This window comes from Pyrgilauda ruficollis, unplaced genomic scaffold, assembly GCF_017590135.1.
Source record: "Pyrgilauda ruficollis isolate IOZ18807 unplaced genomic scaffold, ASM1759013v1 scaffold156, whole genome shotgun sequence".
Lineage (NCBI taxonomy): Eukaryota > Metazoa > Chordata > Aves > Passeriformes > Passeridae > Pyrgilauda > Pyrgilauda ruficollis.
In genome coordinates this window covers 561582-589343 of record NW_024514321.1, presented here as the reverse complement: position 1 = coordinate 589343, position 27762 = coordinate 561582, and the positions used below count along the sequence as shown (strand labels likewise).

The window sequence follows — 27762 nt, the reverse complement described above, 5'->3', positions numbered from 1 at the left end:
TAATGAGGAAATTTTGACAATTGCTATAATTTAATGTTCCACAAGTGTGTTGTAAGAACTGAATTTCATTCAGGACTGGAATCTGTAACCAGTTCCAGGACATTGCAGCTAAAAAAGTCACTTCAAGTCATTATTCTCAATGAAGTGCTGCTCTGTTGGATAGTGGGATGCATGTTGCTTGTGGAAGCTGGATCAAGTTATAACCAGAGGCATGCAGGGAGCGTGTGCTGGGTCAGGAATGCTGGACAGGTCTGGAAGGAGACATTTGGTCTGTGCTGCCTCCTCTGATGTTACTCCACTTGCTCATTCAGGAGGCTGTGGTGGGTGGGACTGACCCCCCCCACTCATCAGACCTGCACTCACAGCTGGGCATCCCCAGCAGTTTTTCTCATGGGAGAAAAATGAGAATTATGCTTATGGCTTGCTTTTATCAGGTGCACATGGTTACAGAGCTCTTCGTTGTCTGACTGTAAAAATAATGTTGTTTCCCAGAGAAGCTGTGGTTGCCCCATCCCTGGAAGTGTTCAGGGCCACGTTGGAGGGGGCTTGGAGCAACCTGGGTTAGTGAAAGCAGTAACCAGATGATCTTTAAGGATGCTTTCAACCCAAATAATTCCATGATTCTTCTAAGGCAGAACATAGGAATCTTCGTAGGGGTGATGTTTGTGCAGTAGTTACTGGCAGTGTTTAGGGAGACAGGACAGACATGTTGCAGTGCTTGTTTTAGGTACAGCAGCCTTCATCCTTTGCATTTCAGTGCACTCTATTAATACAGCTTACAGGGTCCTGCAGAGTGTGGGAGCTGCTGTTTGTGTCTGGTAACTCTGGCTCAGAGAGGTGGCAGAGGCAAGGCCATCTAGACACTTAGGTAATGTCCACTCTTTTTTCAAATGAATCTTTCAGTTCAAAGTGTCTATATTCATATTAGAGTGCTTGAAAGGTGAGCAGCACACATGAGGAGATTTGGGGGATGTAAAAAAATTAGCACCAATAAATGGAGATTTAGCTTTGCTCATTGTGTAGAAATTCAGCAGATCTCAGAGGGAAGATCTTCTACTATCCTCTTTTCCCTTTGCAGAGTCCCAGTGCTGTAAGCAGACACATGTGAGCTGAGCTGTGAAGAATTAGCTCACTCCCAGCCAGGTGTGTCAGCTTAGAAAGCTGAACCAAATCTGTGTCTTCCCAAATCCATCAAAGGACATGGGGAAAAGAAGTGTCTTCACTTCCATGTGGCACAGTCCCAAGCTGGTGGTGCCAAACCTGAGGGAGCTCTTTGCAGAGCCAGATCCAGCCTGTCTGCCTTGTTCCCTCTGTTGGAGAGCATCAGGCAAATTGGTCCAAACGGAGCATTAGAGACAGCTTGGCTCTGTCGGGCTCCAAGCCAGTGCTAATAAGCCTTGTCAAGTGAAGTTTAGTACTGCAGAACCATGTGGGACCATCAGTGCTTATCAACCGTGTTCCAGTGCCAAAAATGACATGACAAGGACCCCACTGGCTCTGTGAAAAATTACTTAGGTGAGAACCTGTCCTCCCATCATCATCCTGTCTGGGTTGTTCTGCTGAGGGGAGTTCCCTGGCTTCCTTTGCTCCAGATAAGAGTTGGCTGGCTTTTATATAATCTATTATACACTATTCTGTTGCTTGTCCTCCGTGTAAAATCTGTTTCAGGGTTTTTTTTCCCCCAAACCTCTATATTTTCATACTGTAGATATTTGTCTAAACAAAAGCCTGTAATTCTGGTAATTAGTTCCAGCTGCATGCAGAAAATACTGTGGGTAAGAGAGGATGTGCTTGTATGGAGCACAGGCTCTGGGACCAGGAACATTCAGAGAGCATCGCAGCACTGGGTTTAAAAAAAAACAACTGAAAATGTTGGCTTAGTCCTTAAAAACTGGGTGAAGGTCAAGGCCAGTTTCCGCTCCTGTACACTTGAAAAGAAGACTTAGGTGAAGAAACCTGAGTAGGGCTGTCTCTGCTAATATGGTTTGTTTATAGAAAAACAGATCTTTTTCGTTTTTTATTTCTTACTTGCTTCTTGTTTAGGGCATGATTTTAGAGTTTAACATGTGGCTTCTTGCAGATTATGGGAGGTTAGTACCTGCCCTCCTGGGTATTACAAATTATTCTTATTCATGTGGGTGCCTTTGCAAGTGCTGAATGTTACCTCTTGCAAAAGGGTTCATACCACTTACATTTGTAAGATGATAAACAAAACCCAAAGTGTATGAGTTGTCTGTGCTGCATTGTAGATGTGTGAATATAGCAAAGCTGAAACGTGCTGAAAGGAAGAGTTGGGGAGCCTGTGGGTGGATACACCAGACTTTCATCTTCCCATGTCTGGGGAAGTTGTGGGACGCTCAGGACAAGAATTTGGAGCAGCAGAAAGGCGTGTAGGCTTAACAAACACCACAGCACCTCCTATAAATAGGGGAGGAAATTACTGTGGTTTGCCTGTGGGTTAGTGCTTGGGCTGTAATATTTTTCAGGATCGCTTTGTCTATGTGTTCTCAAACAGCAAAAGGGAGGTATTTATTTTTTTAATGTGTTGGCGGGAAGTTTTAAGGAATCATCTCTTCCTGGTGCAGAAACCAAGCTGTAGTGGTAAACTGATATCACTCAGTCTTCTTACTGCTGTTTGTCTTGCAAACAAAGGGTCTTGTACTGACTGCAGTGTGGATCAGAGCCAGCATTTCTTCCCAAGAGCTGTATGGAAGTTGGGATGAAGGTTGTGTTTTCAGTGCAATAACTTCATTTTCAAGGAAACCTTACTTCCAGTGATGGGAATTTGACTATTATTTTAATATTTGTCTGATTTCTTGTGCTCTGATAATGAGCTGTTTTGTAATGTGTGTGACACCTAAGGAACAATTTGTGTGGAAATTTTCCAACATGGTGGGGATCTTGGTTTTGACTTGAACAGTACTAAGAATATTAATTCAGCTGTTGGAGAAAGGTATCCACTCCCCTCTTCAGTGTGATCCTTGCTAGCTCCATACATTATATTTTTTATTGTCGAAAGAGCATAGGTGTTGAAATCTCCATTACTAATTCGTGTGTATGGCATGTGTCATTCATATTTCTGTGTTCTTTTTCTGAAGAGCACTTTAATGAATTGATGTAATGGGTGTGAGTGCTGCCATGATGTGGCTCATACTTACAGGAGATAGCTGGGCTCACACATTCATGGTTGGAAGGAATAATATGAGCTGAAACCATCTGCATGACCCGAGCAGCTCTCTCTGTGTGCATAATATCCACTGAGGGAGGGAGCTGCTGTTTTATGTACAAATAACTAAAAATAGCTGTTGTATTTAAAAAAAAAAAAATATTTGTTGCTTGTTTTCTCATGGAAAATAATTCTGTCTCTGCTCTTCGAGAGCAGGCACCCACTTTAACCTGCTCCTCTAAAAGGTTTGAGCAGTTTTATCCAGCCAGTGTTGTCCAAACATTGCCATAGGAAGGTGCAATAAATCTGCCAGGCTGTTGCTTCAGCCTCCCTGAGTCCCAAAGCCAAGGAGGGCTCTGCTGCTGGGGCATGTGCTGCTAATTCAGGGGAGCAGCCCTGCTGGAAGATCAAAAGCATCACAAGCATGTTTTTTTGCTGTGAATTCCTAGCATAGGATTTTTGGAAATGTATCCCAGGAGTTAAATATAGCTGTGTATTTTCAAGTAATCCAACTCCAAGGCTGAGCAAATGTATTAAAGGGAGCTGTCACATCATCTGAGCCTTCCCCCACTTTGCCTGGGGAGCTTGTAATTTACCAGGAGCATATGTTTGGAAATTTAATCTGGTTTGATGCTACCATGGTAACAGATGGGTGTCTTCTGGCCCTAACCTGTGGTGCAGTTCCACCCAGCTGAAGGTCATCTGAGGGGGAAGACATCCCCCAGTGCTGTGCCAGCCTGGCCAGTGACAGACACCAGCTCAGCTGCTGTGACTGCCCGTGCAGGGACGTGGCCAAACAGCAAGTTCCGGAAGGTTAAAAGAATTTTCTTTAAGCTCTCAGGGTTTCTGTTGGTCATGTATGAACCCACGTTGTGATGTAGACAAGAATGATTTACTACAGAGAAGATCTGCCAGGTTTCTTGTACTTAGCTGTCCGTCAGCCTCCGTTTATATGACTCTTGCTCCAAGATAAGATTGATTTTGCTATCTCTGTTTTTTTCCAAATACCCAGACTGTTGTTATGCTGCCATGCTTCCCATTTGTGCATGGTAATCAGTGAGACAGGCATGGTTGGATCAGAGCTTTCTGTGCTGCAGAGCTTGCAGTCCAAATAAAACCACAAGCCCCCACTGGGCCCCCCCATCATCCTACATAGAAAATAACCGGATAAATGGAATACTGATCAGGAAGGACCAATATGTACATCTCCCTGCCATGAGGCATGGCAGTGTCACCAAACAGATTTGTTTCATTACAGGAAGGGATGGCTTCCAGAACTCTTCCTGTTGCAGAGATGGGTGACAAGGCAGTGTGTGCCTCCTGTGCTGGATGGGTGTGTAGGGTGACACACCCTACACCTTTGGAGACATTGCTGCTGACACTCTCAGTCCCACAAAGAATCACCTTCGTGGTCCCAGTGGGCTGCTCTCATTTGTACAACATCTGTCTCTGAAACAGTGTGAGGTTAAATAAAGAGCAACAGAGTAATTTTTATCTAAAAAATGCAATATATGAGCTTCAGTATAAAGGCAGAATTAGATTCTGTTTGATAATTTACGTCACAGTTAAATGGAATTACTGCATTGTGAATACCTGTGGTTCTGCCCACCCTGTGTTCATGAAACAGCAAATGGATTGAGGGGCCAGGGTCATTCCACATGTGTATATGGAGGTGTCTGTAGCTTCCACTTATATATTTACATCTACACCAAAGTCTAGAAGCACCATTAACATAATTTTCTGCCATGACCATTGCTGATATAAAATTGCTACATAAATATACCTTTTATGCAATACTTTGCAAACACACAGCTTCTTATTATGCGTGGCATAAATGGGGAAAACTGTGAAATCATGGATGAGAACCTTTTCTAACTAAGAAGAAAAAGTTTGGTTGATTTGAGGACAGGTAGAAGTAAAAATTAATTTATTATTCTCCTTCAGCTTGGTGCTATAAGAATTAAGATTGTTTGTATGGAAATTACTTCTCCTGGCTGGGTATTTCTTTTACAGGAGATGCAGTGATAAGCTCTTCACTGTGGAATATCTGTGTAAACAGATCATAGCTGTTACAAAGAATTAAACAGTCCAGAGAAATAAACTTTTTGTCTCTGTGTCTTGTCACAGATCTTTCATTTGCAGCCATTGCTGATACGCTGTAACTGGCTGATAATGGTTATTTTATTTAGCTGTTCCTTGATGGTAGTGCATATCTAGAGCATTTTATTCTTCTGGTTTTTGTGCAGAGCTATTTTTACATTATTGCACTTGTTCTGAGCAGTTATGCAGGGGAATTTCAGGAGGAGATGTTATCCAGGTGCAAGGAAAGAGGGGGCAGGTATGTGTTGGTGGCACTGCAAGAAATCCCTTGGGAACAGGTGAGGCCGAGAGCCCCAGGGCTGCAGACACAGAAATGCCAGTGGGGAGGGAGCACAGCACCTGGGAACGGGCTCTGGCTGCAGCTCCCTGCCCAGGGACCTTTTTTGGAAATGAACAACTGTCAGCTACTGCATTGCAGGAGGTTCTTTCTGAACAAGTTTCATTAAATTCTGGATTCCTGCCGCAAGTTCAAGTTACTGATACACAGCCTTCAATATCTGAGATGGTGTTGGAGGACAGAGAGCAGACAGCACTTGGTGCACTGAGTGGTGTTGGTGTCAGTCCTTCCTTTTGAGCATTTGTGCACTCTGGAAAATGTTGGTTTATGTAAATTTCAAGGATGTTTTAGGAAGAAGTCCACCTTTGCTAGATATTGGTGTCATTTTAGATTGAATCATAGAATCATGAAATTACTTGGGTTGGAAGATATTGTGTAGACCACCTGGTTCCAACCCCCCTGCCACGGGCAGGGACACCTTCCACTATCCCAGGTGGCTCCAAGCCCCATCCAGCCTGGCCTTGGACACTGCAAGGGATGAGGCAGCCACAGCTTTTCTGAGTAACCTGTGCCAGGGCCTCACCACACTCACAGCGAAGGATTTCTTCCTAATCTCTAATCTAAACCTGCTCTCTCTCAGTTTAAAGCCATTCCCCCTTTTCCCAGTTGCACAGAACATAACTTGTAGCCTGGGAGCCCCAGATAGAAAAGGGTCTTCCATGAGCAGCCAGGGAAGGAGGAAATAATGCATCCGTTAGAGTCACTACTGTCCCAGTTATGGGTTTATTGAGCACAGCCATGGCTTCTCCCCACCTTTTCCTCTTCTCAGTTACACAGGAACAGAGATTCAGTGCCAAGAAATACAGTTACTGTGGTATGTGCTAAAATATTGTCAAGAGAGTTTCATCTGTATCCTAAATTAAGGATTCTCCAGAGGCAGGATTCTTTGTTCATACTTGTTTTGCAAAGTTGAGCTTGTTGTTGCTTAATCATAATTTAGAACATCTCAAGGTTTCAAATTATTCACAAATTTTCCGTTTTAACTTCTCAAAGGTCTGATTCTGAAGAGCTAATAAAAAAATAATATTTCCAGGAATATTTTTCAAAGAAAATGCTCTTTACTTTTGTTTTTCCCTGTGGGAAAATTTCAGTTTTGAATAAATAAACCTGAAAAAACAAACCTGAAAGAAAGCTGAATAAAGCAGGACCATTTCTACAACCCTCCATTGTGTCTCTCCCTGAGCAGATCAGCTTTGGCAAACCTTGGGAGTGGCCCTGGATGGCCTGAATCCATTCACAATACAAGCATGCCCCTTGGATGCTCTTTGTTGTCATTAGGAATTTTGGCCAGTGTGAAGCACAGTTTTCTCTGTGGGGTTTACTGCCCTCATTTCTATTCACACTGGGCATGTTGGGAGTGAATGTTGAATATTTGTCCCATTATTTCCGCAGGAAGAGCTGCAAACACAGGATAGCAAAGGTTTTACCAGGGTCAAAGAGAAGAGGATGCATGAGATGAGGCTTAGGCTGGTTCGCCAGCCTTAGACTAGTGCCCAAACTCTCCTTGTCTTTAAAAACCCAAAGTAAGGCAATTTTAAGAGAAGACTCAACTCTTCATGTATATTTGAGCAGATTTCTGTTTCTGTGGGTATATCTGCCACATCCTGGCTTCAGAATACAGATTAGCTTCATTTGCCCTTCCATTACGTCTTTTATTTTAAGTGGCCCACCAAGTTCTGTCAAAATCCTGAAACTTAATTTTGGGAGATGTTTTTATCCAAGTAGTCAGGAGCAGCATATGAACGCTGGGAGCAATGTATTATTTTCTTTTTAAAAAGGTGCATTTTGAATGGGATAACCTCTAATGAAGATTTATTTTAGAGCAATAAGAGTTGGTATTTATATCCTTCTGGGACAAATGGAATCTTCAGTTCTGCTTTGGTATTTTTTATATATAATTATATTTAGGAAATAGAGCAAATGAGATATTATTGGAATGAAGAGCCCTTCCTCCCCCAAAACTCCAGGATTCTAAGGATTGTCAATGTAATGACTTAAGATTTTAAGGCTCTTTCTAAACTTTAGGATATAAAAATATGAGAATAAATGCCTTATTCAAAAATACAGACAAGGATTAAATTTTGTCCTACGGAACAGCTTGTGTTTCTTAGGCTATTTCCTTGTTTCTGCACTGTATGTGAAGTCTGCTGGAATATTGCATAAAGGTTTGTGAGGCCTTAAAAACTTTCATCTGAATTAATTCTTTTTTCTTTTGAAAATATACTGCACATAAAATTGAGCCACAGGCTACATGGAAGGCACTGGTTTCAGTATAAGAAGTGGGTTTTCTGGATATGCTTATCAAAACTCCCCATTTATCACTGCAAAAGTTGGGAGCAGAGGTCTTGCATCGCAATGTGAGAAACATCCCCTGGTTTGTAAGTGAAGGAACCTACAACAAGTTTAATTCTGCCTTTTGTTTAGAAAAACATCCGTGTCTGTGCCAGTGGCAGCCCTAGTTATCCTTTACCTTGTGTATTTGACTTGGCAGAGTTGGACAGACAGCTTTGGCTGGAGGCTGTGTCCATACTCAGCTTTTCGTCTGATGTAGTCAATGTTCAACACATCAGTGCCCACCTGTGGGTCTCCATTTATAGGCTGCAGGATGGAGATATTTTGGCTTGGTTTTTGTGTTTGTTTGTTTTTTAATTAGTTTCTGGCATATCCTGTTCTGCTCATACAGGCCAGGGCATGTTTTCTCTAGCACTGGCAAGAATAGAAATTGAAATTGCTGCTATATGACAAGCACAAAGTCTTGTGTGATTATCTGGTCTTGGACAGTTCTCCACATATAGCACTTAGCCATGATGCCTTCTGTTCCCACCTTGTCAGGTTATTCGTGTTAAGAGGAAGTTTTCAGGTAGCTTTTCCTTCTCTGAGTATGAGAATAGGATTAATGACACTTGGTACGTTATGTCTGAGCAGAAATTTAATTTTACAGCATTGTTGGAGGTTTTTTTTCACAATCTCCTAATTAAAAGAAAGCAGGAGGAGGAATCCCAGAGGCTACCAGCCCCTCTGATGTGGGCTCAGCTGTCCTTGGTTGGCATTTAGGGACATTTTAGAATAAATACCCATCATAAAAGGATGTGGGACTGATAGCACGTTGATAGTAGATTACACCTGAAATAGTTTAAATGTGGCAATCTAAAATTGCAAATTAATTTGAATATTTTGTCTGGGAGGTTTAATAAGGCTCAGTTTTGGATACCCAGGTAATGTTTCTGAGTGAGATAATCAGTGTGGGTGGCTGTGCTTGGTTTCCCTTCTTTTGCACAGCTTTCCCCTGTTTTGGGTAGCCAGGGGAAGCTGCCATCTTTCCCTGCTTTGCTTCTGCTGCGTTAAACATTGCTGACAAAGCAAATGAGGAATCAGAATTGTCAGCCAAAAAATCAGTTGTAGCTCACAGTGAAACAGAAAATATCCACTCCCCTTTGGCAAATCCAGTCCTTTCACATCTACTTAAAGGGTTTAAGCAATATGTGGACTTCGCAGAAAAGGGACCTGTAGAATCTGGGTGATAATTTGCTGCTGAATGCTGTAATTGCAAGGAGGCAACTGTACTTTGTGTTGGAAGTCACCAGGATGCAGGGTCAGTGGGGTTTTGCTTAGAATCATAGAATGGTTTGGGTTGGAAGGGACTTCAAAGTTGTTCCAGTTCCAGTTCCAGTTCCAGTTCCAGTTCATGGGCAGGGACACCTTTCACTATCCCAGGCTGCTCCAAGCCTTGTCCAATCTGGCCTTGAACAATTCCAGGGATGGAGCAGCCATAGTTCTGTGCCAGGGCCTCACCACCCTCACAGGGAAGAGTTTTTCCCTACCATCTAGCTGAGATCTATCCAGAAACTTCACTTCTATCCTGTGCACGTCTAAATGGTCTAATTATCATAGCTTGCTATCTCCAGCCCTATCTACACTGGGGTCATCTTTCTCCATAAAACAATATTTTTGTATTATTATTAATAGTTCATACAGCAGGGGCCAGGGCAGAAATTCTTCCTTGGAGCTTTTATGAGTGAAATTCATGACATGTTGCATTGTGGGAAGTCATCTCTTCAAATAGCAACATGACTTCTGATGCATTAGACTGATTCAGCCAAGTCAGGGTTCTTGACTGAGGCCAGCCATTGTTGTGTGGAAAGGACCTTGAATTCTTACCAGCAGTAAATTTTAATAATTTCAACTACATAATTTCAGTCCTACGTCCAGTGTTCCACTTTCTTCTTGGATTTTCTCCAATTTCCTTCTGTTTCCCTTTTCGAGCTCTATTTTTCCCTCAAAACCAACCAATTCCTCTCATTCCTGCCATGCTGCCATGTAATGTTGTTAATATCACAGATACTGTGGAAATCTTGGACAGTCATTGACAGCTTTATATCTTTCAGCTTTATTCTTTTAGTGAATTTCTCATATGTGCAGTGCTGTACATCCCCTCAGGATCTTATCCTAGGTTTTTATTTTCTGAATGTAACCTTTGCACATCCCTGTTACTCCCACTTTGTTTTGTCATGCTTGATGAAATTAGGGTGTTTTCCATACCAGTAGAGCACCAAGAGCCCCTGTTTCTCACAGCTTTTAGCCAGGCATTACCACTGGTGTGGCAAGGCAGTTCCATCTGACCTTTTGTATGGCTGTGAGGTTCCAGGTTGCTCAACCTATGATACCTGTGATGGAGAGTCATCCATCAGTCTAAGGATGGGAGTGATTTGCCTTAATCCAGTGGCTACAATGCTAAAAAAATCTGGGGGTTATCCCATAGGAGAAATGGAATTATTTTAAAGGGGACTCCCTGAATCTGAAGAGGATGAGATGAGGACATCACCAAAGATTGCTATATAGCACCAAGAATGAGGACATGGATGAGGAGCTCACTACCCAGATGTAAATCTTAATCTTGTGCTCACTCTGTCCTAAAAGAGAGTTTAGGCAAAGATGAGGGGCCTGGGAAGAGAAGCAAGCAGAGCAGAAGTGAGAGAGCTACTGCAGATCTGGAGTGAGGGTGAGATATTGCTTATCTTTAGTAACTAACCTGCTTATTTGGAGAGGATGCATCTACCCACGTCTGTGGAAGTCTGAAAGTGTTCTTGGAATGACGCAGCTTGTTCAGTGCTGGTAGTAGGAATGGATTGATCTTTTTATGTGGTGTTTATTCTTGAAAAGGTGAACTTTGGTTTTCCAGCCAAGTCCCCAATCACCTCAATAAAACAGCCGTGTTGGAAACTTGAAAGGGTTGTTGAGTACTGAAGAAGGAAATGGGTCAATTGACTGTTGGATCATATTGAACTGTGGATAAATGAACCTTTGAACTGCACCCTGCTCCAAGCCTTAAAATCTGAGCAATACAGGAAATGTATTCTTTGGTACCTCTCCGGGTTTTGGAGTATATAATTTAATCAAAGTGTACTATATACTTTGTGTACTTTATATTATATCTCAAAGTATAATGAGGTTGATAAAAATGTTTCTAATTGTTGAAATCACAGTTCAGCAATGCCAATAACTTAACCTCCACCCCAGATAGAAGAAAATGTTTTTATTGTTATAGTTATAGACAATAAATTAATGTACCCTGAGAGAAGTCCATGTGGGAGGTTTCCTGGCAGCTTCCCTGGTACTTTTTTTATTACTTTGAGAAGGACAAGGAGCTGAGGTCAGATGCTAAGAACTCAAGTTCTAAAATGCTGTCTTAGCCCTCAGTTGTGTATTTTTTTGAGGGCAGGCAGGAGCTGCCAGAGCGGCTGGATATTTCATGTTTTCTTTTGATGTCTCCATGCTTCACAGAATAAAGATAGTTGTGTGAGTCCAAGTGTGGGGCTTGGTGTCTGTCTCCTTCCTTATCCATATGGTGGATGCAGTGTCTGGTTGCAGTGTTTCAGGAATTAATAAATTAATGTTTGAGAGATGTTCAAACACAAAGACTCTATTTTATCACTTGCTGAGTACCATGGTTAGATTAAAGAATGGCTCAACAGTATTATCCAAGAGTTTTTTGTGTAACCACACACAAAACCTCAAATGTATTTCCTCAAATGTTCCTTGCAGCCCCTCGAGGTGTCCAGGCTTAGGCTTTTGCATGGAGGTGCTTTGGTCTGGGGTGGGGGCTGGCATCTCCCTGCATCTCCTGGTTATGACAGCAGAGCTTCAGTGGGAGCTTGGTGGGAAATCAGGTGTGATGCTACTGCAAGATTCTTACTGTAATGTTGAGATAGAGTGGAAAACATTCCTGACTCGTTCAGCCTCTCTGGAGTTCACTTTCTTAGGTAGGGTTTGAGTCCAGTCTGTGTATCGCAGCAGAGCTGTGTACTGGCAGCCAGACCTGCTGTGCACAAGTCCCTACCTGGTGAAAGTTGGTTTTATCCCATGAAGGCTGTTCCCATTGTCCTGCCTCTGTGAGGGCAGGACACGCGCCGCAGCGAGTGCCCAGAGTGGCCTGGTGTTCCTGACTCGCGGGGAATGCCGCCAGGGAACACGTTCCAGATTCCGGCTGCGGTTTCCAGTTACGGCTTTTGTATTCAACTCCTGGTGTGGCTGGAAACTTCTGCCAGCTGTCAGCTTCGGAGCAAGTGGCAATCTGCCTTCTCAAATAAATGGCCTCCATGTTTATTTTCAGTTTCGTGTTTGTTACACTTGTTGTAGGTTATGAATCCTGGCACAGAGCATCCTTGACCCTCTAGCAAGAAATGCAGCGATCACCTGTTGTGACTGGGGCTTGAGTTAACCTGCTTCATGCAAATGCAAATAACAGAAAGCGCTGACCCGTGGAACAGTCAGTTTATAATCAATGGAATAATCCATTTAGGACCTCAGTAACTGAGAGGGTTTCATACTATGGTTTCCGCATCACGAGCAAAGGGACTTTTTTATGGGGTGCAAAGACTGAGCGCACTCAAGGGTGGCAGTAGATGGAAGGAAATAATTATTACAATGCATTTTCTTTTTGTGTCTCCTTTTTATCTGCTTGTTTTGTTTGTTCTTGAACAGATTGAAAACATAGATGCATGCCTGAGTTTCTTGGCTGCTAAGGGGATTAACATCCAGGGGCTGTCAGCAGAAGGTGAGTCCATTGGTTGTTTGTGATTTCATCTTACATGAGGAACTACCTGTGATTGCAACTAGAGCATGGAGTGTAATGGAAAATTAATAAGGTCAATTTAAACTTCTGACAATCTTTTTTTTCTTTTTTCCCATCTCCGTGTGAAAGGTAGATAAAATATGTATCTAATTTCTACACAGCTGACTTGTAAAAGTAGTGAATGAGACCAAATTAGAATTCAGTAATTTCTTTACTATTTTCTGTTTAAAACCAGAAATTTCTTATCTCACTTCTATAATTTGCACATTGATCACTTTATATTTTACAGATATAAGTGAACTGCTGTCAGTTGTTTGCCTTTTCAGAGAAAAAAATTATTTCCTTATTCTTCAATTATTCTCTTACCTGAACAACTATCCTGCTTTCTTCTCATTTTAAATATTTTCCTGTTTCTAAGTGCACAAAACAATCAAATCCAAATGTTTTGAGCCAAACCAAACCAAAACAAGACATTTTGACCTTTAATTAATCACTCTGCTTTTGAAGAGCATCAGCATTTTCTGAAACCAAACTAGGTTAACTCTGTTCCTTTATGCCAGGATGCGTGGTACCTGTTGGCTCAGAAGCTGTTTAACTATTATCTTATTAAGAGATCAAACAGATTTCTGTCATCTTCAGCTCCAGCCTTCACTTGCATTTACATTTAAATATGCTGGAAAAGCAGTTGGGTTCAGTAGCTGAATATATGATGTGACATCTCCATCAGAGCTTTGCAGAACAAATAATTGAATGTGTGGCATCAGGTGAGACTTCAAAGTTACGTTTGATGACTGAGTGTCTTCACAAACTTAGTTTGGAGGACGAGGCTGCAGCAAAATAGCAGATATTTAGTGTTAACCTGAGTACACCACAGCTAGCAGAAGAGGAGGCTAAATGTTAGGTGTATTCTTAGGCTGGATTAGAACAGCAATAACAAACATTTTCCTCCAAAGAGAAGCATTACTATGGCCCACCTAAGTGCTGCCAGCATTACGTGCCTCAGTTGCTCAGTTGTAATCAGAAGGATTCTCATGTTAAGAAAAGAAAGCATGAGCTAAAACTTCAAACAGCAAAAAATTTGTTTGCAGGGAAATTATTAAAAAGAAAATGCAGCTGAGTCAGTTGTAAAGGCCAATTTTGATCTTAGCATGGAAATATGGTAAAAATACATTTCACATTATTTACCTGTCTCCTAGAAGGTAAAATCTAAGTGAAATAGCAGGTCTGTGATGAGAAAACTGCCTGGGTGTACAGAGCTGGCAGCGTGGTGTTGCTCACGCTGGGGAAGGGACAGCATGATTAATGCTCTCGGCTCTCCTGCCAAGTCACAAGTCAGGCCAGCAGGACACATGTTAGCCCATGGCTTCGCTGATTCGGGATTTCTGCCTTTCTTTTATACTATCTAGGAATTAGTGTATTAAATCACGTGGAAGCTAAGAAGGGACCAGTAATGTTTGCTGCCAGCCTATGAATGAGAGCATTTACTGGCTCCACTACTAACATTGAAGGAAGAAAGTGACAACTAGAGAGGGGGAGGGAATGAATATATTTTTATAAAATAAGTTGAAAGACTTTGAATGCAACAGTAAAGTGAGTTTCTCTTTCTAGTTGCTCCGGCACTGTGTTGAGGAACACAGAACCATTTAAAGTGAGGAATGTTGTTACCAAACAAGCCAGTGTTTCTGTGCAAGTTGCAAGACCTGCTAGGTCAACGGCAAATAACTTTATTTACTTCACAGGCAGATCCTCATCTAAGAGGAAGGAAAAGGTTGTGATTGCTTCCAAATGGGAGTAATCACTGAAGTCTCCTGGGTTTGTTAAGAGCACGTATTTTTCAACAGTGCAGCTTCACTGTGGAGGAAAGTTAATGATTGAAAACTGGAATTTGGATGACTCCTAAATGTTGAAATAATTTGGGACTGCACATGTGTATCCTTCCAGTGTTGAAAAATCCTGCTTTGATATGTGCGTGTCACTGACACAGAGTCTATTTTGATGGATTTATGCATTGGAGATGCAGGATGACCATGCTGTGCTAGAGGCTCCCCTTCCCAGGAAATGTGAAGGCAAAAAGATTCTTAAAAATCTTCTCAAAGATTCTTAAAAATCTAAAATCTCCATTCCTAGTTACTGAAGAAAACTATGGAGAGCTGGAGATCTCTTTTCACTTCTTGCTGCAAATTTTTATTGTTCATTCTTTGAACTGTCTTTCTACACCCCTGCCCTTAGACTTGTTTTAGACTCCTGGAACTGCAGCTGCCCAGAGAAGCTGGCTCTCCTTCACACAATATCTCCTTGCTCTCAAGATATTGAAGATATTGGAGGACATAAATGTGCATTAGAAACTCAAACTGATATCACATATAAGCAGCTGCAGATCTTTTGAGTAACAGACAAGCTGGGTAATGATCAGCTGAACACATCCTGGAGCAGTGGTGTGGGGGAAACAAGTGCCAGCAGGGATATCCCAGGATGGAAATCTCCGAGGAGTGGATTTGTGAGGTTTCCTATGAAAACCAAATTCCAGTTTCAAGTGTCTGGAGTGTTTGTTTCCAGTATCCAGGACAGTAATTTTTGGCTCCACATTTAGAATGGCTGGGTGACATCCTTGTCCTTATCTAAGTCAATATGATACTGGAGCTGACCATGGGCTGGAGAGGACTTGAAGCAGGAAGCATTTGAGACTCTGCTGGTGGGCAGAGTGCAGTGAGGCTGAAGCAGTCTTTGAAATACTCCTTTTTGTATGAAGTGCAAGGTAGAACTGCCAGAATGACCTCAGTTTTTAAGATAAAAGAAACAGAAGTGGTGCTGAAAGTCTGATTCAAAATGGTTTTTTTTTCAAATCCAGAGGGGAAGAGACTATTTTAATTCATTAAAAGTGTTCTTCTTTTGATTATTTGTTCAAAAGCAGGTTGCCCTTCTAAATGCAGTAGAAAACAGGCAGCAACTTGTCATAGGTGCGTTGTTGTTATAATTGTCTCTCACTTCACATAGAAATCAGTTTCCATTTGCATATAGCTTTGCTAAATTTAAACAAGCAGGTCCATGATAATTTCTTTTATCTCTGAATGTATTTGTGCAGTTAAGCTTCCCAGTGCCTCTAGATCTGTTTAGTTATGCTGTGATTAGATGCTACTTTCCTTAAAGTTCCCATGGGTAATTTGAGTTCTTTGCTGGAAATAAGGAAATCCTTTTTACTGTGTTCTGCTGTATTTTGTGTCTGTTCCACTTCCAGCCCTGTCCTCCTAAACTAAACACAGATTATTGAAGAGAACCCGCAGATTAGAGAAGGAACCTGCCTGGTGCAGTGGGAGAATGCTGGGTTTGTACATGGCACTGCATGGGAGCAGGAGTGGGCTGGGAAGAGGGAAAACAGGCAGGATTAATTGGGTCCCTACTGTTCAAGGAGAGATTAAAATTGGCCAAGAAAACAAAGGAAGACTGAAAATGGCTGCTGAAGGGCCCTGGGAATGGTAATCCTTTAAACAAGGGATTGGAGTGTCAGTGGTGGCAGAGAGCAGTGATGGACAGGCTAGGCTGCAGGGAAGAAAAAATAGCTGGGGAAACTGAGTCAAGAAGTATGAGAGGAAAAGAATATCCTGGGTCTGGGTGATGACCAGGGCCACTTAGAGAAGGGCTAATATTCTCTGAAGACATGGGCATGGGTTGAGACAGGTTTCAGAAAGAAAGTAAATTATATTAGTGGCTGGGAAGGGAAAGTAGACTGAGGTGCAGGTAGACAAGGAGACCAGAGCTGGAAGCTGGTACAGAATGGGAAAGAACAGTTTTAAACTTTGGGCCTCAGATCTGCTAGGTAAAGTGCTTAGGATTAGGAGCAGAAGTGTGTTTACACAGCAAAGATGTGAGCAGAACTGTAGCTGGGAGAGGGAGTAAAGGATGGAGTGGGGTCCCTCACAAACTCAGAGCAACCTTTCAGCCAGAACTGGAAACAAATGAAAATTCTGGTTCTTTCCTTTGTGCTTGGCCACTGTCTTACCACATGTCCTTTTCTTCTTACTTTCTCACAGGGCAACAGTCAGCTTTTAGTTCAAATTATCTGTACAACACAGGCAGAAGTTCAGCTGTTTGATGTAGCTTTTTCAATTCACTTTTTAAATTTAGGAAATGAAACATGCTAAATAATTAAGTCACAGCACATTAAGGTTGTCTGCAAGGAAGAATTTGCCCTCTGGCATATTAATTATGATACAGTGGTTAAGTGCATGGTCTGATACACCTCTTCATCTTGTATTTCTGTTTGCTTTTACATTTTTGCATTTGATGTTGCATAGAAGAGCGGGATGAAATTCAGGAATTGAAAACTTTATACACTGACTGTCAAGCTATCTTTAGGTACATTGGGTGCCCATCCCTTATAAGCTTGTGATCATATCAAAGCTGGTAATTATGTTTGAATACAGCTATGTCAACCAATAACCATATTTTCTTGTGCAAAACTTGCATCAAATTTTCTTAGTTTTCTTAGATTATTCTGATATTCCAGAAATATGTGTGATAATGGAGTAGATTCCTCCTTGTGCAAGTTTAGGACTGAGAAATCATTTACAGCTGTCCTTAATACAATTGTTGTTGTGGGGGTTCTGTTTTGGGGTTTTTAGCTACATTAGTTTAAAGGAAAGATTAAAAGGGACTTGCTTTTTAAGCACACTGGCATTAACACAGACTGCAGCTGAAATGTGAGATATTGCTCAGTCACTGCAGGGGAGAGATTAGTTAGTTATTTGTGGTTGGTGCTCACTGGCAATCAACTGTAATGCCAATTAGATGTGCAGAAAGAAACTTATCCTAAAGGATATCCCAAAGGAGCTCAGTTCAGACAGTGTTCTGGGGATGCAGTGGCTAACCCGCTGCGCTGTCGGAGAGAAAACACCCACTGAGGCTGACGAGTGACTTCTCCACTTTGCCTTACAGAAATCAGGAATGGGAATCTGAAGGCCATCCTGGGCCTGTTCTTCAGCCTGTCTCGGTACAAGCAGCAGCAGCAGCAGCCCCAGCACCATCCATCCCAGTGCCAGGTGGGAGTCCCTCAGCAGCAGGTGCCAGCTTCGCTCCACGCTCCGTGCCAACAGCCCCCGCAAGCTGTGCAGCATCAGTTTAAAGCACAACCAGAAATGCAGTCCAGGTGGGGAAATCTTAGAGTTGGGGTTTTCTTCATTATTTATCTCTTTTTTTGGTTTTTTTTTCCTTCTCATTGCAGGTCTTGAAAAGCCAAAGAAACTCCTTTCTTCAGTTCTGCTCTAAAATAAAGTGTGTTGGTAGTGGAATGCTGGGTAGCAATTGATATTAAGCCATTGGAAATCAAAACACGTGTGTTTAAATAGGTTCTCAGTGCTGGAAATCTGCAGCCCAATGGGTATAGCATCCCTGCTGGACTAAGTAACCACAGGATTGTAAAAGGATGTTTTTCTCACTATTCCTTTTGCTTCTTTCTACTCACAAAGCATGCACATTGTTCCCTTTAGAAAACATGCATTTTAGGCATATGAAAACCAGCTTCAGTTCTCAGATTACAAGAGTTTCAGTCCTCACTAAGAAATGGAAGGGTTACTCTGCCAGTGGTAAAAGAAATAGAGCTCATAACACCTGGAGGCAATCACAATCAAATCTAGACTTCTTGGTCAAAAATAATATGCTGCTGGCTTTACATGAAAAATAATTTTCATCATTGGTGTTTGTTGGCACTTCTAGATCAGAGTACAGATGAATAGAAAGGGGTTTTGTTCCTTGAATGTCTTTAATGCTAGGAGTGCTCTGCCCAGGTTGGAATAAAAGCAGTCTTCTGAGGCAATACCACAGTAAATGCATGTGCAGCCTTCTACTGGTCTGACTCTTGCACTGCTAAAGCAGGGAGGGTTTAGTGGGGATAAGAAAGAGAATTAAAAGCAGAAATCATATTTGCACAACTAGTAAAGTATGAAGGCTTCTTGTTCTTACAAATCTCACACTGGGGCTTGCTTGTTAACACACCTTGAGGTGAACTCTGGCTTAAGTGCTGCCTTATGAGGGATATAAACAATTTAACTGAAGCCTTCCAAGTGGGACTGCTCAGAGGTTATTTGGGTTTGGCTTTTACGTCTTTCTTCACAAATTATGCTCATTTGGGTGTAAACAGTAGTTTTGTATAGTTGAAAAACATAGTGTTCCTACAGCATGTATAAACAGAAAATAATTACTGTAAAATAAAGATGTGTTTGAAGAGATTTCTGCAAGTTTTCTGTCAAACATGCAGAGATGCTGAACACTGTTCTGCTGTTTCCAGTCCATTGTGTAGATTGGGCTGGGTTTCAAATAATTGAAAAATATGTATATCCTGAAGATCTTCAATGTCATGTTTTCTTAATATGTACTAAAGTCAAATTGCTCAGATTCTACAGAAAATATATATAATAAAGGAGTGAGAAGGAAAAGAGGAATAGAGTTGGGGGTTGCGTGCAGATTTGCGTGTTCATTACTCTGTAAAAATTAATTTCAGACTGTACTGGTTTTGACCTGAAGTTATACTTGGTGAAGAAGCATTATGTTCTTGTGAAATTCATAAAAAACCCCATTTTTTTTCCCTATAACCAGTTACTCAGTTCAGTGGCTTTAAAAAAAAACACCCAAAAAGTTTCTTTGTTCAATGTTCTCTTCCGCTTTTTCTTTCCTGTCGCAGTGCATCTCCCAGGGACTCATCTCAAAGCAAAATCATCCGATTCACTCTTGGTCAGAAAAGGTCTTCTAGGTTAGCATTTCTTCATCTTCTGCAAAGCATGCATAATCCTTTTGCAATATTTCTGGGTGCATGTTTAGGGTTCCTGTCAAAAACACTTTGTAACTAGACCTTTACAAATGGCTGGAATGGGAAAGTTGTAGATGGATTTAAATTTTTTTTTTCTTAGGGTTTTTTTGGTTGGGGTGGTTTTTTTTTTTTTTTCTTTTTTTTTTAGCTGTGGAATGCATTTTGGCCCTCAAGGAAATAATTTGATTTTTTGTTCTTAGGAGCTTTTGCTTTTGAGAACAAAACATGGTTCTGGGAGTTCTTGCTGTATTAATTATATTTTGACCTGCATTATTGAAATCATAGAATGTTTTGGATTGGAAATGACCTGAAAGATCATCCAGTTCCATCCCCCAGCTGAGCTTCATCAGGCCAGTGGCTCAGCTGTTGAGGAGAGTGTCACCTGCATGCTGTGAGCCCCATCAGTACTGTGTGGCTCTTGCTGATCAGAGCCCCTGCAGTCCCCAGTGCTCTCAAACTTGTCACCTGTGACCTCCCTGGAAGTAAACCAGAGGCACTTCAGTCCCTTTTCTCCCTGGATCCCAGCATGATTTGCATGCCAGTTCATCTGTCCATCTCATCTCAGTGATCCTAAGGGTTGCTGTGGTTATTAATCAGGGAAATAATATTGTTATTTTGCTATTATATGTAAATGTTTGACTAGAATATAGTTTTACATTGGTGAATTATACCATACCATTTTTGCTAAGATTTTGAGCTATAGCTTGTGATCTTTATTCGGTTTGTATAGATTTTTTTTTCTGCTGTATAATTTAGATTTATTTCCCACATCTTATTTCTTATTATGCTTCTGCTAACAGTGAATCTCTGCAGAATAATCCCTGTTAAATAGTTCCACATTTCATGTTCTTCTTTGATCTTAATTATGGCTTGACAGCTCATATTTGCTTAACAGAGGTACTGAAGAGTAGTAAAAGAGTGTGTTATACAAGCTCAGTACCTTCTCTGTAAATTACAAGAACCCAGAAGAATCTCCCTGAACCTGACTTTTTCCTTAGATTTCACAGACACCGTTGTGAAGTATCTTGAACTAATACCAAAAGCAGGGTCTTAAAACCAGTTAGTTAAACTGCAGAGGGGGGAAAAAAGTCTTAAGAGCAAGGATATCTTCAAGAGTGCTTTTGGCATGTAGGGTTTTTATTCTTGGTGTGTTTTTATTAGCAGTGACAATACTGACTCAGTGGAAAACTTGTCACTTCTTAAGTGGTCACATGGTTTGAGGTCCTTTGTTTACTTTAAAATGTGACAGCTTTGCAAAACCTGTGTGGATATGTGTGGGGAGCCTTTTCTTATCCATCACTACAGGAAGATTGTCCCTTCCCTGCTGCTGGAAAACTCCCCTCCCGTACTGGGGCCCTTGCAGCCATCCTGGGGTGCCCCATGTGCAGTGTTTCCCAACTGGGTGGCAGCTTTGGGCTGAGGTACCTTGTAGAAAACCTAGCTAGTTTCCTGTCAAACAAAATGAACTTTTTTTGAACTTCCTTGTCTTGGTGACTTTCTCAAAAAGTTTTATTTGTCACTGGCTGCCCTCAGCTTCTTCCCCTGTGGTCTCCTCTGCAGTGGATAAAGACCCTCTGGGGTTTTCTCATGGACCCTTTGCTGCAATGATGAGTATGGACAGCTTTTTAGCACCCCCCACTGCTGGAAAAAGCTGGATAATTTGAGAGACTGGTCTAAAAGTCAACCTCAGAACCATGATGTGCTGTACTGAATCTGTGGTGATTTGAGCTTGTAAATTAATTTTTGGGTTGTATTTGAATGATGCCCTCATGTCTGAGACTCTTTTGAGCTTTGAAAGCATGTGCATGCAGCTGCTGACATTTTGGCTTTTTCTCCATGTTTCTTTTCATATCTTCTATTTCTTCACTAGTCCTGGATAAATCAGTTTATTTAGGAAGCCTTGCCAGGTTCCTTCCTGGCTTCTCTTCCTTCTCTCAGAGGTACAATGGTGATTTGGCCAGTTGCATCCACACTCCCTCTAACAACTGGGAGTTCTTCCTTTTACTTTATTATTGACACAATTTATTTGAATGGATTTTTGTTTTTTATGTGAAGAAGCTTTAAAAAGATTCTGTGTGTGAATGTTGGCTTTGAAGTGTTCTGAGATGTGATGCCACTGGCTTTCCTGATTCTGTCGGGCTTTTTAGAGAAGTCTTCCACCTTCCTTTTTGCCTGAAAAGCATACAAGTTTGTTTACTTACTCCAGAATAACTACATTTTTTTTCCCTAGTTAATCAGCTTCATCTGGTAAGTACAGGCTATCGTAAGAAAATGCTGGAAGAGGCAGATCTCCAGTTTAAACCAGAGGCTAATACCAGCTCACTGATAATGTGGTTACTCTAGGATAGGGTACTGAAGCTTTGTGTGGTTTATATAGGCCCAAATAATTAAATCATGTTAAAGTCTTGCTGGGCTTGGCTGCTGAGCTTTGTAGCTGTCAGGGCAGAGATGTGATGTGCTTCTCTAGAAGGGAAAAGGCTGCCAAGTTCCATGTCATTGTTATTTCTGAAATAAGGGTAGCCTTTATGTGGCCAGCATGTGGTGAAGTGTCCAGCAATCTGATTTAAGAACAGTAATGCCTCAGTCTTAACTTTTTGCCAGTGGTATTGCTCCCCTGAATTTACCTGGAGCTATTTCTGATTCACCAGACTTATGGCAGGTGACTGTTAATTTTGTCTCAGGGCTTTTTTTTTCTGGTGTAAAACAATTCAGACTGCAGCTTGTTTGACATACACTTTTCATCTAAGATGATCCTTTGATTTGTTCTTACAGAAGTAGAAAGACCCTTATGAGCCTGTACTTGTGCTGTTGATACTTTTATTTTCAGCTTATGCATGGTGTCCCATTAGAACAGCACTAGAACAGACTGCCCAGGGAAGTGAAGGATTCCTTGAGGTGTTTAAAAAGATATGTAGATGTGGTTCTTCAGGACATGGTTTAGTGGTGGACTTAGAAGTGCTATGCTTATGGCTGAACTCCATCTTATCTGTGTTTTCCAACCCAATGACTCTATGCAGAGAGATTTCTCTTCAGTGATGCTTTGAGAAGGCTGACCTAGAACAGAGACTAGACAGAGCTAAAGAATAAAGTAGGGATTTATTAGAAGGCCTTAATGGATACACCTTGGGCAGCACAAGAGCCCAGCCAGTGCTACACCCAAGATGAACCAGAATGGTCACAAAATGAACAACCGGTCATGGGGTTTCTCACTTTTATAAGTTCTGATCCATTTGCATATTGGAGTTTAATTGTCCAATTACAGCTTTAGGTTATGAAGTCCCATCCTTCTTGTTTTTCTCTCTTCAGTCCACACTGTATATGCTCTTGGGCTTGAAATTTGGATCAGTTGTACTTGGTTCCAAGCTAGAAAAGCTACTCTGTGAAGAGAGCTTACCATCCCTTAATATGAAGCTCAGAACTATACACTAAAGCAGTAGAGAATCTGAAAAATATAAAAGCTAAAACCTAAGGCATCATCAGCACAGGACACCTACCCACTACTTTTCCCCAGCTGCTGCTAAAGAGTTACCAACTTTTACCCAGTCCATGGCTGTAGAAGACAGTGCAACAAGAAGACTTCCTCTGTAGAAACAGCCTTCATTAAGTCAGACAGGTAGGAGGATGCCAAAAAAAAAGATGTCAGACAGGCAGTACCAATGTGTCCTGGCACTTAGTTACAATGTAGAAATGATCACTCCCCTCCTTGGAAGAGTTTACCATTTCTTCTGGCACTTGATGAAATCTCACCTGCCTGCCTGTTTTGTTTGGTCGTTTTTACCAAAATTCAGGTCAGTCACTGTCCCTTATTCACAGTCCCAGAGCCATTCTGAACATATACATCAAAGCATCAGCTGAAAGTTTCTTGCCCAGAGTGCTTTTTACCTATGTTTAAACATGCTGTAAATTCTTCCACCAGACTTCCAGGTCCCACCATGAGGGTGTCCGCTGCAGGCAGTGAGGCCAAAGCTCGTGGTTCCATCAGTGCCAACAACCGCCGCAGCCAGAGCTTTAACAACTACGACAAATCGAAGCCTGGCCTTCTCCCTCCAACCCCAACAAGCAGCAGTGACAGAGGTAAGCAGTTAATAATCTGGATTTTTCTTAATAGTGGCTTCATTCAGAGGAAATTGGATTTTCTGTTAATCTCCAGAAGTTGTAAGACTGTCTCGAAGTTGTGTGTTGTAAACATGACATCTATAATCCAAAAGCCAGCTGTCTCTTCCTGAAAAAAGTATAGTCCTCGTTTAATATATCTGAAGTTGTGACTTGCTGGCCTGAAGGTGCATCCAAAAAATAACTTTAAAAAGTCTTGGCACTGGTGAGCCATGTTTTTTCATTTTGCTTCAAGGACAGATAAGGGGGAACGAATTAATCATGAAACAAGGCATTTTGATGAGTAGTTTGACAAGAATGAAAAATGACCACTAAAGATTTCTGCAAAATTTTTATATGATAAATAGTACAATTCGCTTTCATTTCCATCACTACTGCGGACTATCCTGTAAGATACAAAATTACACAATTCCAGTCTAATTTCAGGAATCATTTAGTGTTGTGTGTGAAGGCAGGAACATGTTATGTTTTATAAACGTTGCAGTGAAATTATGTCTGTGGCAGCACATCAGGAACACTCAGAGCCATGCTGTGTGTGAAGCAGAGCTTTTTTGAATGACATTTACTGACTTTGTGTCCATTCACTGATTTAGTGATCTGCCAGCATTCATTAGCCTCAGTTTGTAGCTCAGAGCGGGGCTGGGGGGCTGTGGCTGGTGAGAACTGAGCGCATCTCTCCAGCCTAGCACGGTCAGATTGGCGGCATGGGCTGGCAGCAAATCCCACATTCCCAAAGTCATTCTGCTGACAAAGAGAGGCCAGCACTGGGCCTCAGCACAGGCTCCTTGAACTCGCTTGACAGCGGCAGCCTTCAGGCTCAAGTCTCCTTGCTGGCTGTGCAGAGGTTCTGATAACTGTAATGAGCATTTTGCTCCAGGGAAAAGCACTGGGCTGGGTCAGCTTCTCTGTAGTTCTCATGCTAGGTTCTTTCCAGGAAACTCTGCTCTTCCTTCTCTGGAAATTGTTGTCCAAGGACTGTGTCAGTAGGTTTTGGAATGTTACCCCAAAAAGTTGTGGTGGCAGCGGAGGACCCTCAGCATCCTCCAGGGACATTCTGAAACATCCTGATCATATTTTCTGTAACAGAAAAATAAAATTTACCTCTGTCTAATATAATTATATTACAGATTAATGTATCAGCATAACAATCTAATAATTTAGCAATATTCTACCTTGGTAAATCAGTGTGTACTCTTTTAGAAGGTACAGTGTGTAAACAATAATGATTTAACTGTAACATCAGCATGTAATAGTCGTCTCTAAATCTGAATTAGGTCTGGCTTTCAGTTCAAAGAGCAAGCTAACAGGTTTTAGTGTGAGCAGTAGCAACCTTTTTTTTCCCTGTGTAATATCTTCCCACTCTCTTCCTTTGTCCTTCTTGTGAATATTCTTCTGCTCATGTCCCATAAGCAGTGGATTGAGGAGAGGTGGAGTGGGATTTGTTTTGTCCTGCAGCATGGATTTGTTGGCTAGATGATCCCTACTCCATATGGGATGTGTGATGTTATGCTGCATGGAGGTGAGGACTTCCATCTATTTTAAATCTTTTCTCAGTTAACCAAGATTACTGAATAAGGAAGGTAAGGTACTGGTTTTAGTCTTCAGAAAAGAAAAAGAAAGAAAGAAGTCCTTATGCCTACAGATAAATAACAATAATTTGTCAACTAACTTAAATATCAACTGATTTTAGACAGTCAGTTCTGGGAACCCTCATTCCTCACTATAGTTCATCTCCTGAGAAAGATAAACTGGTTGCTGAAGAAGCACATGAGATGAACTGCTTCCTACAAATGTTACAAATGACTAAAGGATACAGGGCTGGCTCTTAGGCTGACAATCTACATAAGTTGCATTAACTACTCACAATTTTGCTCTGGTCAAAATTTCAGTCATAAATTATGGTCTTTAAACAAAAAAAAAAAAAAAAGGCTTATGTAAAGTTGAACTTGAGCTTTTCTTAAAAGTATAATCATGACACAAAGCTGGTCTGCATCCATGAGAAATAAAAGCAATTGGTCTGACAAATTTTTGGCTTATTTTGAAGTTAATTGTAACATTGCCAGGCAAAGTTTATTGTCAAAGTGCTAAGACAATTCAGGTTTTCTGACCCATATCCTGTGTTTTGCCTAAGAAAATGAGACTTCCATGACTGTGCTGTGTGTCAGGCTTGGTACATTTTCATCTCTTTACCCAGTACCTGCTCCGTTGTGTTTTTGAGGAAGGAAATGGGAGAAATAAAAATCAGTCTCTTGTGGCATGATTGTTCACTTTGTGATAGAAGGTGGCCTTCAGCGTTTGAATGTTTGAATCATTTCTTACAAAAAGTAGGTTGTAATTTTTACCTTTTATTAATCTGTGGCCTTTCCCTCCAAATGCAATTTGTGTTTGACGTGAGGTGCACGCATGCTCTCAGCTAAAAGGAACGTGTAAAGAGATGCAAATCTTCTCTTCCCCACAGCTGACCTTGTGTCCTCAGTATTTTTTTTTCTCAATCTCCACATGCTCTCTGACATTACTTTCAGTATATACAGAAGAGAAAAGTGCTGTCTAGTAAGGATCGCTCAGACACCTTGTTCAGTCCTGTGGGCACCTTTTTTGAGGTTAGGGTCTGATAGCTTTAACTTGCTTTTTGGAGTTAGAGCCTCAGTTTATATGCAAAATTCTGCTTCTATAGGGAATTTACCTGAACTCACAGGAATTTCAGGACCCTCATTCCTCACATCATAAAATGATAATGTGCTGTAATATGTTTTTTTATTTATTGTCACAGTGATTAGCCATTTATAATTGCAGTTACATTCCAGACAGGGTATTTTTATGTGTGTAATTGGTGTTGCAGGCTTTTTTTTTTTTTTTTTAATGCCATTGAAGTCTTAATTGCATTTTTGTTTTGTGGGGAATTGAGCACTTAGGCTTGTGGGTTTTGGGGTTTCTTATGTCATCCTAATCCCTTCATACAACTAGAGCTAATTGTCTTCTGAATTGTCAGAATTGCTTAGCCCATGCTTGTGTAGGAATAGCTTTGGTTCACTTCCTTGTCCTTTAATGTCCTTGAACACCACAGGTTTCCTATGGCATGGAAGGCATCAGACACTTGCCATGTCACTACTGAACTCATCTAAGTTATCAAAAACTTTTCTAATGAATGTAGAGAAGCAGATGAACATTGCATTTCTATGCCTGTGTACAGTTAGTAGTTACTTTGAGGCTCCACATTACCACATCTAATTGTCTGACAGCATCACCAGATAAAATACAGACAAAAGTTGATTTGCGTATGCAATTTAAAATACATTAATCTACTTTTTATCCATGGCAATGAGGACTAGAACTGTATCCTAGGTAGTATGAAGAAGGAATCTTAACTATATTGAAGCCTACGACATCAGTAAAGACTTTGATACAGTAAGTGTTCTCATGAGTTTATGTCAGTGTTTTGCTTGCATGCAGTAGGGAGTCTCTTGAGTCTGAAAGCAGCCTGCAGTTCTGCAAGATGGTGGGGATTTTTGACTAGCTCTGAACACCCTCATATACCCACTGTCTTTACTGTTCTTCAGGCACTCAGTTTGCATTTTGCAATCTCAAAAGTCTGATGGTGTTGGCTGGGAATATTCTGCTTATTACTTGTGCCAAATTTATAAAGTCAATGAAATTATGAAGCTGTAAGAGACAACTTCATAAGCCACCTCCACCATGATGTGGATGATGTGATACAGCACTGTGACATACTTGCTTACATGCTTTCTTTTTATTTTTTTCTTCTACTTTGTTCCTAATATTTTATTTAAAATAATCCTACAGAGGGCAGTAGACATCTGTGGGAAAAATTACACTATTCCCGTGAATTGAATGTTGAGTAAAATATCAGTGGAAAAAAAGCATATTGCCAGACTTTGCCCATTTCTGCTTGAGATCAAAGGAAATGTTTATTTTACTCAGGTTTATAAAGAAGGTAGGTTGATGTCAGTTTTCTCTTAGATATCAGAAAAAGGAAAAAACCCAAGGATACATGCCTACAGATTCAGACAGTGAGGTGAAATAAATGTTTTCATAGCAGTGTCCATATGGGCAGGAGGTAAGAAAAGTGTGTGTTCCTCTCATTTTATTTTATTTTATTTTATTTTATTTTATTTTATTTTATTTTATTTTATTTTATTTTATTTTATTTTATTTTA

At 41.0% G+C, this 27762-nt stretch overlaps 1 protein-coding gene across 2 annotated transcripts in view; it reads left to right on the top strand.

Annotated features, from left to right (window-relative positions):
- The window catches only part of NAV2 (neuron navigator 2), a 203466-nt gene that overhangs the window by 59820 nt on the left and 115884 nt on the right, over positions 1–27762 (top strand). Inside the window, exons 4-7 of one of the 2 annotated variants that reach the window (XM_041461854.1) lie at positions 12585–12657; positions 17608–17818; positions 19349–19417; positions 23391–23548. In XM_041461854.1, the coding sequence (XP_041317788.1) occupies positions 12585–12657; positions 17608–17818; positions 19349–19417; positions 23391–23548 (511 nt within the window). The remainder of the gene's footprint in view (positions 1–12584; positions 12658–17607; positions 17819–19348; positions 19418–23390; positions 23549–27762) is intronic. The other variant, XM_041461855.1, reaches the window with a different exon arrangement.